General features: G+C 40.4%; 1 protein-coding gene across 2 annotated transcripts in view; it reads right to left on the bottom strand.

The window, feature by feature from the left end:
• Positions 1–14,085, bottom strand: part of myo10l1 (myosin X, like 1) — a 48,922-nt gene extending 34,837 nt beyond the window's left edge. For both annotated transcript variants that reach the window (XM_084915655.1, XM_084915656.1), the window contains exons 1-2: positions 13,566–14,085; positions 2,083–2,181 (exon numbers count right to left, since the gene is read on the bottom strand). In XM_084915655.1, coding sequence (XP_084771781.1) covers positions 2,083–2,181; positions 13,566–13,586 — 120 coding nt within the window. In that variant the 5' untranslated portion in view covers positions 13,587–14,085. The remainder of the gene's footprint in view (positions 1–2,082; positions 2,182–13,565) is intronic.
• Between the last annotated feature and the right edge of the window lie 4,017 nt (positions 14,086–18,102).

Raw genomic sequence — 18,102 nt, 5'->3', positions numbered from 1 at the left:
AGGCGCTGTTCCATTAAGTCACTGCAGAAAAATAACACAACAAGATGATGTAATTAAAGACTGCAAAAGTGTGAACAAACAATAATAACCCTCAAGGTTGTTTCATGTATTCCTCTGAAAAAGTGAGAAAGGTTGTGGTTTTCTCAAATCGATATAATGCCAATACGTGGAGAGAAGGCTTCAGTGAGTGCTCGCATTAAACACTTCATGTCGACCTACATCAGAGTTATTTGAGCCCTTTGAGTTTACTGCATTAGGAGATTTTTATAACTCTATGATGTCTTCAGCTTAGTGTACGGCTGTAGTTTGTTTTCGTGGGGTTTCTAGCTTTCATAACAGTTGAAAAGACCTAGTGTTGCTATAGTTTTTACACCAAAGAGCATTGAGAAGTGCCGCTGACTATATAAAGCAGGGGTCTCCAACTCCAGGCCTCGAGGGTGAGACCTAAAAACTGCAGGACACCAGCCCTCGAGGCCTGGAGTTGGAGACCCCTGATATACAGGAACATAAGTAGTGGGCCACACCCTTTAATCTTTATATTCAGAGATCCTCCATTATCAACTCTAAGCTGTGTTATTGCAGAATGGAAGCATTAAGGAACCACAGGCAGACCACATAAAGTTTACAGGTCACTGAGGTTAATATCAGCACAAAAACTGTGCTCCACAAACTTCATGGCATCAGTTTCCATGGCTTAGCTGCTCCTGTAGGTGTAATGTGTAGGTGGTCCAATATTTTTATACATATAGTGTAAAGATAAACCCTAACTCACCTGTAGGCTTCTTTATACTGTAGGCTCACATGTGGAGGGGGGTTGTGTTCCATGCCACTAACTAAACTAACAAGTGTTTCATTGTTACAGGTTAACTTGATGGCATGTATAACATAGCAAAAAAATCATAAACCTGCAAACTGCTGTAATTTTCTTTACTTTCAAAACAAAGTTAGGATTCACTGTGCTCTGCAGTCATTCAAATCAAACATTTATTTCTGAGCAGGAGAACACGGTGCGGAGCTGTGGGAATGAATGAATAGGGAGCGTGGGACTGTTTTCATGGGTCAGATCCTGTTGTTGTGGGGTATAACCCCACCATCCTGCTGATTCTCCATCAAATATTCATCACCTCCTGCAGAGCCAACATTTAAACACCATCATCTAGCAGAGAAGGGGGGCAGAGAGATGGATGGGGCTTTAGAGAGGTTAAGGACATTCATAATCCAGAGCAAAGAGAATGCCTGCTCCTATAACTGGTCCTCTATTTTGGGAAATCCCTGTCTGTCTCTCCTGGGCCACTGAACAGAAACACTGAAGTAGTTGGATCAGAAGTGGAACAACTTCAAAAGCATGAATTCATTGTACATCTTTACTGTACATCTACTGTGTTCTTGTGGGGCTGGAAAAGGAGGATTAAGGCTCTTGATTTTGGAAGGAATAAACAATTCTATTATTACCTCCATCTTTAAATGGAGAGCAATTGGAGAGCGTGCGTGTGTGCGTGTGTGTGTGTGTAAACATATTAAATCCAAACAGCAATGTGTGCTTGTCCTTGATCTAACACAGATTAGATGAGCGCAGACACACACACACACACACACACACATTTATAATGAGATTTAAACATTCAATTCCATTATTTTGGCAGTGTGCGTGGCATCAAAAGGTTGAGGTTGTTATTTTTGTTTTGTTTTGTTTTTTTAGATCAGCCGCAGGCAACCCCATCCTTACATCTGACCGTTTTCATCTACACTTCCATAATGCCTTCTATCTATTCTGGCTCTCCTCTGATAGCAGAATGTGTGTCAGCGATCCAGAGATGAATTTTGAATATGTATGAGGAGGAGAAGGCGGAGGAAGAGGAGGAGGAGGAAGAAACTGGGGCAGGGAAAGTGGAACATCATGACCAGGAGTTTGCATTGATCAGCACAGGAGAGGATACACGGCTGCTTCACCTTCACGTCAATGATGAGCGGTGTAATGCATGGTTGTATATTGAGGGTCCTAATGAGACTTTTGCTCACTCATCACAGTGTTGAAGGCAAAAGAGATCAGAAAGACAGTCGTGCAAAGTGTGCGTTTCATACCTCCCCATAATCTGTTGTGACCACAAGGGTTCCATCTCCACAGGAGTTGACGGTGGCTGGGAGCAGCTGCTCCTTCTCCCTGACCCAAACGCGGGCACCCTGTAACAAGCACACAAATCACAGATGTTAAACAGCCAATAACTGCAACCCTAAACAGGTGAGATTTTAAATAATTCATCTTTTTAGCTACTTTGGTCAGCTCCCTTATTCACAAGGGGTCACCACAGCTGCATGATTGATTTGGCAGATTTTTCCAGCAGATGCCCTTCTTGATGCAACCCCAAAAGGATTTATATCTCCTCTTGCATCTTGGAATCAAACTGGAAATCTTTCACTTGTTAGGGAAATGTGTAACCACTAAATCTTGTTGCCAGGCTAAAATTCATCTAGATAAACTGTATTGATGTAAGCTGTGGATAATTATTTATGCTTTGAGTGACTTCAAAGCATAGTTTGGCTTTGCTCAGATGTACAGTATGTACATTTTGTTTTAAAACTAGTTTTTCAAGCTAGAATTAGTATCCCATCCAATTAGTATCCACACCTAATTTCTAACATGGTGAAGCAGGAGCGCTTGCAGTTGGTGTCTTTATCTTTTTGTGCAAGGAGTTTATTCATGTTCAGAGGAAGTGTGCTCTTCCTAAATATTTCTAAACAGACAAAGCCCTCCTTCACACAGTCACTGACCTCTGACCTGAAACCCATAAACACAAGGACAGTGCAACAGAGGACAGATGAGTCAATGGAGCGACTGAAGCGCTGGAAAAACAGGAGGCACACCATACGTCCACTTGTACAGTTTAGCTTAAACTGAATCGCTTGTGAGTTTACCCAAGCACTGCCTCTAAAACAGGTCCAAGAAGTGGTGTCAAATGTAATCAAAACAATACTTGAATAAAAAACGTTGCTTATTTTATTAACGACTATAACTCCAACCACGGGGCGCCTGCTGGAGGCTGGTGTCGTGTTACTACAGTATAAAATATATCCTCAGACAAGAAGCTATTAATGAAAAACACTTTACATCAATAAATACTTAAAATGTGCTTACAGCTGAATACGACTACTATTCTCTGTACTCTGTTAACTGTTTGAATTCAAAACAGAGGAAGTTAAAATAAAAGGTTACACTGTCAACAGAGAAAACACACAGTACTGTAGTTTGTTAACGACAAAATCTCACTAGAGAGCTGAATTTTGTGCACTGAAATTAATTTAAACTATTTACTTTCTACATTGTGCTCTCACATGTGGAATGTGTGACAGGTTGTTTTCACTTTTTCTGACAAATTAGCCATAATGATGGTGATGTTTGTGGGTGTTTGAATCACATTCACTGCACTCTTGTTGATGAGTCCACCTTTTAAGTGATGGTGTTATCCATAATGTATGAATTTTCTTGTAGTTAGAGCAAAGTTTCGTGGCATAAGTGCTCCAGTCTAAATCCTAAGCAGAGGCGTGACTCCTAAAAGGCTCGGTGGACCAGCAGATGTGTGCATATGAATGACGTGAGCAGCAGAAGACAAATGGAAAAGAATTGTTTTAGCAACAGATGGTGCCACAGCCCCAAGCATCCCCTGACAACCTTTATCACTTTCTGTTTCCTCTTCCCTCTCTCCCACTCTCTCTTTTTGGGTTCTTTCAATCCCTCAGTGTCACACATACGCACACGGATAATAACAGAAACCCAGTCATGCCTCAGGCTATGGAGCTAACCAGGCAGAAACCAGTCACACACCAATACAGTGTGTTACTTATGCACACAAATGGGTTGCTTAAGGTGAGGCTTAGGGGATAAAATGTCTGAATCCATCTGAAAACAGACTTTAAGGCTGTTGGCTTTTGCAAAACATAAACCCATCTATAGTTCATCTTCTGCACTAGTCTGCAAAAAGGTTTCCTTCACTGTTCTTTGCACAGCAACTCTCTCTCTCTATATATATAGCGGCCTCGTTGCTCCTCTTTATCCTCTCTGTCTTTTTTCCTGTCAGATTCCACCGCACTGAGACATTATTATGACCTGATGACCTACTCACAGTTCACTGGTACTCCACCACATGTTTTAGCTAATAAATTGGCCTTTGAGACGACTTAATCTTCAAATACTGGGGCTGTTGCGTCTGCCCTGAAGCACAGTCACTGTGTAGGTGAGTTTATATCTCATACAGACATAAACTCACCTTATGTGAACCAGAAAGCGATGAATGTTTCTGCTTTCTGACTCTCTTTCTCTGTCTCCTCTTTAAGCAAATTGGTCTCCAGTCCCAGATCGATATGCAATCTCATGGGCAAACTAAGGGGAGACAGAGGGTTATAAATGACCTGCCAGCACCAAAGCCTCCACTCAGACTCATCCTCTCCTCCTCCTGTTTGTGTCCTCCTCCCCTCCTCCCATCTATTACTGCCCCAGACAGACAGAAATAGCCATGCATGACAACAAACACCAAACCTTTCTGTGGCCTAATATCTACGGCTGTAACATCGCCTTTAACACTATGCTTCGCATTGTTTCTCTGCTCCATGAAATTCAAACCAAACCACAGTCAAACAGGCCCCAGGCTCCGCCCCATTACCTTTTCGTCAAGCTCCATTAAGCATCTATTGTCACTTTACCCTCAGAGATGACCTCTGACCTCAAGTCTTACATCCGACTCTATAACCAACAGGAAATGCTAAAACAATAGCGAGACATCTTTCCCGTAGAATGCTGTGACAGAAATACAGCAGCATAATTTCAAGTACAGCTAGGATATGTATGATGATGATGATGATGATGATGATGATGATGATGATGGCTAATGCATGAGTGTGTTTTTTTCTTCTGTGAGCCCCAAATCTTCTTTCTTTTTTTTTATTCACAACTGATTGATTGAACTCAACACTTTTTCAAATTGTGAATTATTCTTATCAGAATTCTGGCCTTAATCCTCTTCTGAGAAAAGTCACAATTTAGAGATTAAAGTCAGACATTTAGATAAAAATTTAGACATATCCAATGAGCGCTCAGCTATACGTATGTTTGATAGAGGCCCTTTTGTCTGTTCAGGCAATTACATGGACCCCTGTGCCATATAATCAAGGCTCTTCCCATGGAGATAGTCTCTGATGAAGGATCTCTCCTTCTGAGAGGAGCTCTCTCCAAAGCAAATGCTGAGTGCAAACATATGACCAACATCTGCAGGAATGGAATCACTCAAAAGTCATCATTAAACCTTAAATGTTTTTCACTGGTCATGACATAGAGCTATGCTCTGTGGTTAACACGAGCTTAGATATGTGATCAACTTAAAAAGAAGCTGTTGACTGTCATGGCTGCATTGAGAAGAAAGATAAGAGACGAAGAAATAAACCCCTCTGGTTCATATGAATCCAGTGTAGCAACAAAGGGTCAACTGTAGACAACGTGTTTCATGACTCCACCCTTTAAAGATTGTTTTTGTGCATTTCTGGACTTCTTCTATCATTAGTGCTGCCTTTTTGGTTTTGGTTTTATATCATTTTTTGTGGTCAGAACAGGACTTAGAGGGAGTGATCTAAAAATAGCTGCAGAGCTGGGAGACATTCTGAGGGACACAGGAAGGGGATTTTAAATCATGCATGATTTTGGCTTGTAAAAGCACCATAACATTCTTTATGTAAGCATACTCAAGAGCTGTGCATGTTTTACATACACTAATGAGCCCGCGCTAACCTTCTCAACAGACACTTTTGGTCCTGATGCCCTGGCTATCTGTGAAGTTGTGCTGTTTTAAGCTAAATGCACATGCACAATGGCACATGTTGGTATTAGCAATTTAATGTTTAGCTAATTTAAAATACAAAGTTTAAGTGCGACTTATTGGACTGGTCCATCTTCAGAGGAAACTGAATATCAGGACACTGAAAATTGTTCCATTGCTTCTTGTAGATGTTCAAACTGGACACACTGACAGTCAGACTTTGACTTTGACCAACAGCTACAAGACTTAAAAAATGGCAATCAGAAAAAGGTGAGATAAAAAGTCAAACTACACATAAATAAATGACAGCTTAAAGAAGGAGAGGAGTCACTGTGGGGCAAAGTCACGTCTGACAAACTCGGTGTAAACTAAAAAGACAACAGAGGAGAGGAGACAGACAGAGAGGGCAGACAAATGGGGAAAATGAGGACAATGAAGATGAGGGCAGGAAAACAGCAAAGTGTGTAACAAAAGGTTACAAGTACAGGAGGTTGAAGAAGACACAAAATGACAGAAACGAGACACGATTTAATAAATGATGCCAAGAGAAGATGACCGCTCAGCAGGAGATAAAAGGAAAACTAAAGACCAGCGTGGGTTTTTTAAACTATGTGTATCTGTCTCTTTTGTGTATCTTTTGTGTATCTGTATTTGTAAAAACTGTCAATCCCTTTCTAATCACAAGCATCAGGTAGTAATTTTTATTAGGCTCCAGGATGAAGGGACCACTTATGGCCTGGTCCTCTGTGATTTTGTTAAATAATGTGACAAATCTTCAGTTAACTGTAGATTAAGTTATTAACAGTTAATTAATTAACCCTGTATCGCTATATATAGTTAGTTAGTTATAGTTCCACCATAACGTTATGAAAATGCCATGAGAGTGAACTGTCAATATGAGGCAGAGAGCACAAATCAAAGAGCAGCAGAAAATCCTAGAAAGTATTATCACAAATATGTAGTAAATTTGTATGTGAACTGGAGAGACACCTTCTTTTGCCTTTTTCCTCGCAAAAAGCATTCTGATCTGTCGTCTTAGCGTAGCGCTGCCTGTGTTGGAGACCTAAACTGTGTCAGTAATATTCCATTAAAGGTGATAATACAATCAGGACAGCGAGGCTTTTAGCAGATTATGGCTGCTGGAAGGAGAGCAACAGCATGTGTTTATCCGTGCGGTTTGTGCATGTTGGTGTGTCTGTGTGTATGCTTATGTGCATGTGGGCTAGTGGGTGTCACTGGCCTGTACATCTGCCGTTAAAAGGGATTGCAGTGTAAATTCAACACTGCAGGTATAAATAAACATCTGAGCGTAAATGGAAACATGATCACAGCAAAAAACATTAAGAGCATATTAATTTATCCATAGTCATATACCATGAGTGTCTTTTAATTTAGGTTTTATAAAATGACTCCAGGTCATATTTTGAAATGTTGCATGGGCATCATTATTATAATTATAATTATTTTTTTTATCCTTTTTATTATTTGTAAGAAACAAAGCTTAAAACTAACACTGATCCTTTTTAAATTGAAATTGGAAGGTTCAATGAGAAAGTTAGTGGTATGGGATATCAGTTGTCGCCAAAAACCCTTTTAGGGGAGTTTTCAAGACACAAACATAATCAATATCTCCAAAGGTGCTTTGGAAGAGAGCTAAAGAAATATGGGTGTCATCTGCATAGATATTATGAGTCTCCAGGTACTTTTAAAAGATTTCACTTTGAGAAAGCATGTTCAAATGAAATAAGGGTCCAAGAATCGATCCTTGGAGGAAACCATAAAGCATAAGGTAACAAATTGTTACATGAGTGGTCAAACTTTACCCCATGTGACCACTCATGTGGGGTGGTCACATATAGTCACTCTTGCAAAGAACTGAAGAATTCCCTCCTCTTTATCTAGAAGCTTGTATGTTCAAATGTAGTCTCTGATCACTCAGGTGTCTTGATTCTTTCTTTTTGCTTTTTAATGAAAATCTTGAAAAATCCATATTTTCTATGCAGTTGAGAACAGAATATGTCAGCGGTCTACATTCTGTAGTCTCTGCCATCTTTTGTTACCAGTGCTCTTTAGCAATTGTTGGATACCTATGTTGGCACCTTAAGGATAATGAGCAATGAAACCATTAGAGCCAGGTCAATGTATCACAAGACTGATAACTTTTACAATATTAGCTAATATAAGTGTATTAGCTCTATTAGTGTTGGCATTTGTAACAGCTAACAAATGAAAATACAAACAATAAATAAGACAGGTGAGAAACACCCTTCAATGTTGTTAAGAGGATTATCATTGCATAGTTTGTCCACTTGCCTGACGCCAACATGCATTTGGAACGGCACAAAGACAACAACTGACAAACATAACTGATCTGAGCAGAGCATAAATAACTCAAAGAATTACCACACATAACAAAGGTTACAGAAATCTGTTTAGGTTTTGTGCAGCTGAAAGAAAAACATAGTGGCCAAACTATCAGAGTCAAAATATCAGATTTTTAAATCACCAAATATCAGTATCAGCGTTGGTCTTAAAAATCTTAGATCAGTTGGATGTTAGAAAGCATTTTAACTATGACAGATCTGTGTATAACAACATCAGTCCTGGTTACTAACATCATCTCCACCAATGGAAAATACTTCAGCACTCAGTGTTTTCCCATTATATGACAATGTACCAGGATTTCTGTGTTTTTAATGTAGTGTATATGTATGTATCTTTATAGAACTCCTTTTTTCTTTATAGAACTCTACGTGATTCCTTTTCAAAACTTTTTACAATTAACAAAGTGCCTGATTTCTATCCCCCTGTGTCCATCCAACTAGGATGGCAAAGGCACTTATGCAGAAAACTCATGGATTTAACCTGCAGTCCATATAACTACTGGACAGCAGAAATGCAACGAGTTTTAAGAACATAAGTGCCCTTTATTTCCTGCTTGGCTGCATAGCTGTTATTTTAGGAATATCTGAAGCCTTGGACAGCTTAATTCCAAAACAAACATGATTTTCCGAAGGTAAACTGGATCAAGGTCTGCTGTTAAATTACAAACCAGGAGCAAGTGTGTGTGTATGTACAGTACAAATCCTCTTTGAGCTCTGTGCTAATTATCACATTCTCTCACATCTTGGATTAAACTACAGTCACACCCCCACTAACACCCTGGCAACAGGACTCCACGGCAACAGTGTGGAAACAGGATACCATGGAAACAGCCTTTCTCCTCTAGGCACTGGTGGATGCTGGGAGTTGATGTTCAGGTGAAGGGGGTTGCGATCTAATTTTAATGTTTTCAGCACAGTTTGTATGTTTGTTAAGCAAAAACTAAGTCAAATTTTAGAAAACTTGATGAAGGACTAGGCTGTTACCAAAGAACACAGTAAATGTTAATACTGTTCTCACAGTTTTGTTTAATTTTTTTTAACTGTTTTTAACTCGTCTTAAATATCCTTCGTCTGTGCTAAAGCTTGTGTTCTATTGTTATTTTTATTGTTGTTTGTCTGTCAATCTGCCACCATGATTACACAAAAACTACCAAATTTCAGCAATGAAGAAGCTTAGCAGGGTTGAAAGAAGACCTCTTGGTGAAGATCTCTATCAAGGAATAATTTGCTTTCAGTGCAAAATTTTTGCAACTTGTCATCAGGAGTATGCAAAATCTAAATGAGCAATTTTCATGACATTTCTAGAGGTGAACCATGGTCAGAGGACTAAACCCTGCATATCTAGATCCCTATAGTAAAAAATTGCAAGACACTGCCAATGGCCTGTGGGTATTTTTAATGCTAGGGCTGACAAAAAAATGTAACGATTGAAGTCATGCCTAATGTTTTTTTTTCTTCTTCATTCCTCTGCTCATTAGGGGTCACCACAACAGATGATCTTCCTTCATCTTATCCTCTCCCTTGCATCTTCTTCTGACACATCAACGATCTGCATGTCCTCCTTCACTATATCCATAAACCTTGTCTGTAATCTTCCTTTTTCTTTCCTCCAGCCTCAATGGCATTACCAGTCACAGTCCCTACATTTAAAACTCTTCTCTATAGCCACCATACTACCTTCCCTTCTCTGTCGCTGCCTCTAAACGTGCCTACCCCCACTCCTCTTCCTTTGTTTTCACTCAACAACAGCATAAGAAATCTCATTCTCAATGATCCGCATGTTTGATTTGGCAAAGATTTAACACCAAATGTCCAGTACAGAGAGTATACTGGCTCCATGGTTTACCCCATGGTTGTTTTAATAATGATTAATGGTTGTGGAAATGGTTCAGATTTTTGCCAATTTAATTACAACTTAATATGTATGATATCTGATATCTGAGTTTATCGTAATAGCATTAGAATGTTTTTTTGACAAACCAGACAAATTCATTTGGTTTAGAAATTGAACCGCTCTGTTGGTTTAGGACCATTAGTCCAATCAATCAAATTGGGCACAGTCTAGTCCAGAAGCCCATAAATATAATTAAAGACTTTTAAATCAGGAAAGACAAAATACAATAAAAATTATGTAACATGCTTCATTTATTGTTACCCAGAAAATTGTGACATTTGATAGTTATATACTACCATAGTATCATGGGAAATGTAATTAAATTCATATCTTGTAACATAGCTTTACTTTAGATGAGGCAGAGCTGTTACACCTACACATGCTGGGGGAAAAACAAAAAACAAAAAAAAGAAGTGATTTAAAGGAGAGAAAAAAAGATAAAGTGGAAACAGAGAGGAGAGAATAGAGAAAGACAGAGCTGCCAGAAGGGGGAGGGAGGCTGACTGAGCAGCTCTTAAAGTGGTTGGTTGAGCGAGATGGAGAAGCACCAAGAGAGTGGCCGCAGGGGGAGAGAGAGCATCAGAGGGAAGGGAAAAGAGGAGAGAGAGAGAGAGAGAGAGAGAGAAGCAAAACTGATGCAGCTCCAAAGCAGAACAAATGTGTTTGGAGCTGCTGAATATAGGTCACACATCTCCAGTGACTGTTCCCTTACCTCCACTGAACCAGATTCCTGCAGTATGCACTTCATACCAAATCCAGCATAATTTGTACCACAATGGATTGGCATGGGCTCTGCTTAATTTACCCTAAGGTTTTTTCCATGAACACCCATTGCACGAAAGAAAAAGGACCGATTTTTCTTTTTCTGCAATTAGAAGACACTTTATGCTGTTCAAGCTGCATAAAAATGCTTCCATGAATGTTTCACTGCATATGTGCAAATTGCCATGGAGAATGCACATTGAAGATTACATTTTTATAATCACCCTCATAGTGTGAGAAACCTTTTATTGCTCCTCAACTACTCTCGGTACAGGATACAGCGACCACTCAACAAATTGAAAGGTAGTAAATAAAGATTTACTGTTTATTCAGTTACACGGACAAGCAAGCGAGACAGAAACAGAAGGGTCTTTAGTGAATATCAAGCTGGATAAAAACAAATGGCACCAAAGCTGTTCCTTGCCTATTCGCACATGCCTATCTCACAGTTATTGGTTCATTTCAGCTTTACGCCTGTTCAAATCTATTACACGTGCACTGACACGAACGCAAACTATCACCCCTGAAAACAAATGTCACCCAACTCACTCATAAGCATATTTAGATACTCAAGTGCTGACAGCAAAGTACTCAGCAGTCATCATGAAGCAGCTCCAGGGAAAATTATTTTGAAGCATTATTTAAAAGCATTTTAATTACAGTGATCACCGGGGCATAAAACTGTATGTATAGAATCTATTCAAGACAAAGCACTTAAAATGTTTGCTGATTGTGCTCCAAAACTTCCAGCTTCTGTAAAGCCCAGTCAGGTTTCCATATAAACAACAGAACTGAAGCTAAGACATTTTTAAAAGTTTTTAAAATTTAAAATTTTAAAATTTTGAAACTAGCTAAGAGTATCTAAGAACTTAAGAAGCACTTTTTAAATTTAAAAAACACTCAAAATACCAGATGGAATCTGCACCAAGAGTAACAATTGGTTTTTGTTTTTCAGCCACCATAACAAGGAAGTGATTGGGTTCTTTTCATATTAAGAGTGCATAAAGTCACCACAACTGCCATAATTCACTACTAACCAGGCCAGTATGATTATGCGGGGATTATACAGTAGTCTAATACCACCTGATATTTCATGCTTGGCTGGATGGCCATCACATTTTCTGCCTGGGTTGAGAGAGAGACAGAGACAGAGCGGTCAGTTGTTCACTCTTTTTTTTTTTTTCAGCGATCCAAATGGAGGAATGCAGGGGTACAGGATGGAGCAATGAAAGCAGAAGAGGAAAGAAACTAAGTGGATGCTGGACAGACACCTCCCAGAAGGATTGATTACTCAGCACCCGACTACTGCATGAAGTCATGTTTCTGGGTAGCAGCTTATGCATGTCTGCAGGGCCTCGTAACTCAATAAGTCACTCCATTTTCAGATCTCATGCAGCCTTTCACAGTCTGTGCAGTGTGGGGCTGCTTTATGGTGGTCTGTGAATCAATGCTATGATCAATATATTACAGACAAACTGATGGGAAATAAAGCGGGAGTGTTGGTTTTTGTGTTTTGATGTAGTTGTGTGGTAATCTGTGGGCTTATCGTGGTTATGTCATGCAGTTAGAGAAGAAGTATGATCAGCAGTGATTCTCATAGCTCTGGTACCCAAACATATACCCTCACAACCACTAACACACGGACACACACACACACACACTAATAAATTGCATGACATCACTGCCAATGTGAGAGGCATTTAAACCCATATCAGATTAACTTAAGATGGGGGGAGGATAAGTAGCTTGGAGAGGATGGATACTGGCATCGGAGTCAGTGGACGAGACTGTTTGGGTGCCTGAGCCACTAAATGGGGGTCTGAGGAACAAGACACAAATGAAGACAGGGACTGGTAGGAAGCTTGTATCTCCTGATTAGGGTGTGAACATGTACAGCGAAGGACCTATAAGGAAAGAAAATAAAGCAACAGATAATGACAGCCTAAAATGCTTACAACTCTGGATCAGATTAGAGGAAAATGAGACTGGTTGTGTCATCTTTGTGGGAGAGTGGGAGATTAATTAATAACCAATGTTTTACTTAATTTTCAATTACAAGGGCAGTTAATTTATCTCCCTCCTGCTTCACCTATTCGGTCTCACATACACACAAACACACACACACAGACATATCCCTCACACTGCTCCTCCTCCCTCCTCTTTTACCTTCCTCTACCGGCCCAAACCCTGCCATGGATCCGATCTCTATCCCATTCACAGCGCAATTTAAAAAACACACACACACACACACACACAGTGGGTCTGTTCACGGCAGCATGCCGTGGTAGGGCTGTTGTTGAAGGCCAACACGGTTTACCCTCCCTTAACAGATTGGCTTTAATCCGGCAGTCATCCTTATGGATGCAAAAGCCCGTGTCAGCTCCCGTTTGGCCAATTTTTCTGCGGCTCTGCTCTGAATTAATTCACCAAGCCGGCAGTCAGGCCCTGATCCTCTGCAGTGATAATGAAACAAACGGTGTTTTTCCCCCAGATACATGAAGACTATAACATATAGTGGGCCTTCCTCTGGGTTTGGGGGGGCGGACGGTGAGGATGCTTCTGCTCGACAGAAGCAAAGCGGCACCTGCCATAATTGACGTGAATCAAAATGAAACCGTATCTTGCAGTATAGACATGCAGCGGTGTAAATCCAGGCATCATCACGCCATTAATGTCATTCATGTTTATCTCCGTAACCGTGACACAGATTCTCAGTGGCCTTACCTCTGCAAAAAACGCCTCCATCCTGCCTACTCCTCCCTGACGACTCGCGCCCGGCCCGGCAGAGCGCAGACACCGGCTCCGGTCTCGGGTGCGCAAATCTCACCAACTGAAGAGTGAGCCTGTTTGTCGAGATGAGGGAAAGGTAGCAGTGCCTCTGTGTTGGTGTTTCCCATTCAACGAGCGTTTATTCTATAACCTCCGAAATAGCCCAATTTCTCAAACACACCTCAGCTGCGTCCACGCTCTATGCGCAAAGAAAACCACACATGAGAAAATTCCACGGAGGCTGAGAAGAAAAAAAATGAAAAATGTCCACGCCAGGGATCCGTCGGAGGAACGCTAATTGAAGCGCCCCGGTTTTCCAGGTCTGCCTGGTTTGTGTATCAGCGTGTGTATGTGTGTAGATATATGTGTGTGTATGTGTGCATGTGTGAGGATGTGAGTATCCTGCGTGGGGTTGCGAGAGGACCAGTCCGGGGGTAGGATGAGCTTGACGCTGTTCACTCGCACACACCGATGGGGCGGTGCAGACACAGCCTCCTCCGATATAAAGCACACATTATAAGCTCACACGTACAGATGTGCTAGCAAACCTTAACCAGCGCTTTTGCGGTCACAGACAGTCCACCTAGAGGTGAGATGAAGCTTCTGTGGTTGTTGACAGATGAAAGAACCTCTGTCCCTCTTGGTCTAATTACAGATGATCATCCCGAACCAGATTATCCGGCTTCATCCCATCACGTCAGTGTTCATACAGCAATGAGTCCCGAAAAAAAAAAGAAAGAAAGAAAAGAGTATTTTTGTTTTTATAAATGAAATAAGATGATAAATGCTGGTGAAGCAGGTTGCCTTGTTTGGAGAGATTAGGTCTCTTATTTAATATTTTGTTCTGTCAAAATGCTCGAGAATGAAAAACTCAAAGCCAGTGTAGACTGTTTCTTTTTGTTATAGAACTACTTTATTTTAAAAAAGTAATGTGTTAATGTATTGTGTGCCATTTAGTTTTTTGATGTCTGATCTTTTTCAAAAGCATGTGCTGCAAAAAAAAAAAAATCATGAACAAAATTATTTGAGTTTTATTGCCTTGTAATTTCCTTTACCAGTGAATCACAAGATGTTGCTATTGATGTAGCTCCCAGAGTATTAGTGAGCATTTGAGTAATAAAGACATCAGATAGATTGTATAAAACCTGTTACCACAGCTGTTACCTTCTGTGCAAAAATTTGCTTGTGTATCAAGAGTCTAAAGTTATTATAACCATTAAGGCCATGAATACAGACAAGCTGACATGGAAGTTTATAAAGCTGAATAAATTATATCTAAATTAGCAATGAGGCAAGTGCTGTCAAGAGCATTCATGCTTTTCCAAAACCAGTGCACAAAGAGAAAGTGGGGCCAGAGGGATTGGTGATGGTGGTGGGGGGCATTGCTATATAATCTTTCTTTCAAAAAAAAAAAAAATGTTGCTTGGTGTATAGGAGTAGGCTTGGTTACAGGATCAGTCAGAGCCCCTGCCCCCAGGCTGAAAAATGATATCTCATGGCACACATGCACACACACACACAACCATAACAGTGAGGGCAAAACATCCCAAAATCAGAAAGAAAAACCAATAAAGTCTCCAAAGACCACAGTTTGGTATAAATAGACAGACAGCTGGTTTATGTGATGTGGACCGTGTGAGGTTTTTATTCTTCTTTTCACAGCACCAGCCTGCAGGGGCCAGGTGCAGCTTTTAGGAGCCCAGCAGGCTGAGGGTAAAGCACAAGCTCAGCCTGTTCCCCACGGAGCCCTGGAGGTATAGGGGTGGAGAGGCTCCTGTGTGCATGCTTGGAAGTATTATTTAGCTGTACCCTCCGTCTTCATCAGAGCAACAGTTCAAAAACTAGACCCGCCAGCAGGGCCCCATGCGCATTTTGTGTTTGTGATTAGACACATACACACATGCATGTACACAAACACTCAGGAAATGAGACCCAATCTTACTGATCATTTCTCTGATCTCACTTTTGAAGGAAAAGGAACATTGGTACTCTGGGACTTTCACCTGATTTTAAACATCAATTTTACGCCTAATGACTGGGGTTTGTCACACTAGGACAGTTCAGGTAAAGTTAAGCAAAATGGAAATGATTAGTTGATTTATTGATTCACTGATTAAATGCTCAGCACAAATTGATCCGGAAAATGTTTTAATTGTCATCTTTAAAATTTACTAAAACATTTTTTCTACTTCCAGACCATCAAATGGGAAAAAATTCCTGCTTCCTTCTGTTTTTTTACTGTAGTTGAAACTCTCAGGTCTCAGATGTTGCAAAAGGGCTTCCACAAATGATCTCTTAAGCAAAATAAAAATGTCTATGATGAAAAAATCTGTTGTTTATTGTTTCCAGTTCAAGTTTTAACTACACAACACACTGATCTTCTTTTTGATTATCTGTCAACACTAAACCCCTCCTGGCTGCTACATGAGGGTGCTTTAAACAAACGCACTGACTGCATTTTTGATTTTTACATGGGAGTCAATAGAGCAAAAGTAACAGCTACAAATTTGCCCAGAAAGATCTCTGATGCGGAAAGACAGAGGAGTCGTTGCTGTTCATGACCCAGCAGACTAACTCATCCAATATTCACATGTGTACAGGAACACACACACACATTGAAATACACAGACAAGAAAGTATGGGCTATTAAATTCTCATTACCATGACAACACCAGGACTGAGTGACCCTCAGCAGTGAATTGTGCGATAGATTTTGTTCCCTGCAAGTCAGGAGCAGAACTCTGCTTACTCATCTGACCACAGCTTCATCTCTTTCCCCTTGATGTCTCCTTCTCCTCTTACTGTTAACTGAATATTTGTGTGGGTGTGGGTGGGTGGGTAGGTGGGTGCTGTGGACAGATCATCAATAAGTCTGATGGTACCAAATATTGACTTTCAAGCTCATTTGTATTGTGAAAACTCAGTTTTTACCTTACATACTGTACTTCCACCTACTGCACCTATTTGCCACCTTCCAAGACTGGATCAAGACTTTTGTGTAATTTAAAAATTGAGTTGACTGAGTGTGTGCATGTCATATGTTGCATGTGCTAACAGGCATCACTCCCGGTGATACAGGCAATCAGTTTTATGAGCAGAGCACCCATAAATCTTTCTATATTTATTACCATCTTTCATTTTAAGTCTTTGATCTTCTGTGACCTCCCCCTCTCGCTTTGGATGTGTTTATGGTTGTCTGAAAGGACACGTTGATTGAAAGAGCTCCAGAGAAACTCAGCGTGAAATGTCCCAGTTGATCATCAACCTTACTTTGTAGTGATTAACTGGTAAAATGGGGCAATCCAAAATAAGGCCTCGGGGCTATATTTAGTTCTCAGCAATTTCTATAAATGGTCACACAAAGACAAAAAAGCATTGTGTGGTCAGATACATGGACAGATATGCATCACAGAATAGTTTTTAGGTTACATGGGATCACAGGGAGTATTTAGTCAATGTTTTGTATTTCTTTAAATGTTTATGAGGTTGCATTCTTACGAAAAAAGTCATTTTTTCTCTGATGGAGCAGATGGGTCATCCTTTGAATCCACCTCTATATGATAACGTTCAAGCTTGTGACCAGGATAAACTAAGGTTTTGGGTTTTTTTTAGTTTATTCTGGATTTTTCCCATTTATGATGTGACAGTGATTTCACAGACATAATATTCTTCACTAACAATCCCTTGGGTAAAATAAAGGAAAAGGAAAGTAGGGAAAATGTATGAAAAATGGCCTGCGACTGATTTACCACTCTGCCTCCAACATTCCCATTAGATAGATAGATAGATAAGTATTTATTGTCATTGTCAGAGAACAATGAAATTGCGTTTGGAGCTTCCGTACAACCCATAAATACAATAATAAAGAAAATAATAAATACCCCTTAAAACCCAAGTGTAAATATTTAACCCAGTGTGACTCCAGTGCAATAAGACAATCCTTAGCAACAACATTAGAACATGACAAGTAATGTTCATAAGAAATTCAGACAAAGACCTGAGAAACATGACAAAGTACAACAATGCAACCCATACAATATTATTATTGTACTGTGAGATATGATGTCAGATATGATAGTTATCTATTTAAGAAAGAGGGGGGGGGGCAGGAGGGGGAAAGAGAATAAAGATATGATGCACCAATGCAGACCAGTTCAGTGCTATTAAAGAGTTGGATATGGTTATTGTCCGTGAGAGGGGGACAGAGAGTTCAGAAGCCTCACAGCCTGTGGATACAGGCTGTTGGCCAATCTGGATGTTCTGGCCTGTATAGACCTGTACCTTCTCCCTGAGGGCAGCAGGTGGAAAAGGTGGCGCGCAGGGTGATGTTGGTCCCGCAGGATACTATGCACCCTCCTCAGACAGCGAGTGGGGAAGATATTACTAATCTCTGGCAGACTTGTTCCAATAATTCTGCCAGCTTCTTTCACCACCCGCTGGAGTGCTTGCTGATCGGCCTTGGTGCAGCTGGGGAACCACACTAGAAATCCAT

Source organism: Perissodus microlepis, chromosome 19 (assembly GCF_051167445.1).
Source record: "Perissodus microlepis isolate ML-2025 ecotype Zambia chromosome 19, ASM5116744v1, whole genome shotgun sequence".
Classification (NCBI taxonomy): Eukaryota; Metazoa; Chordata; class Actinopteri; order Cichliformes; family Cichlidae; genus Perissodus; species Perissodus microlepis.
Note: the sequence above shows the minus strand (reverse complement) of the source record. Positions and strands in the feature narration are given on the sequence as shown.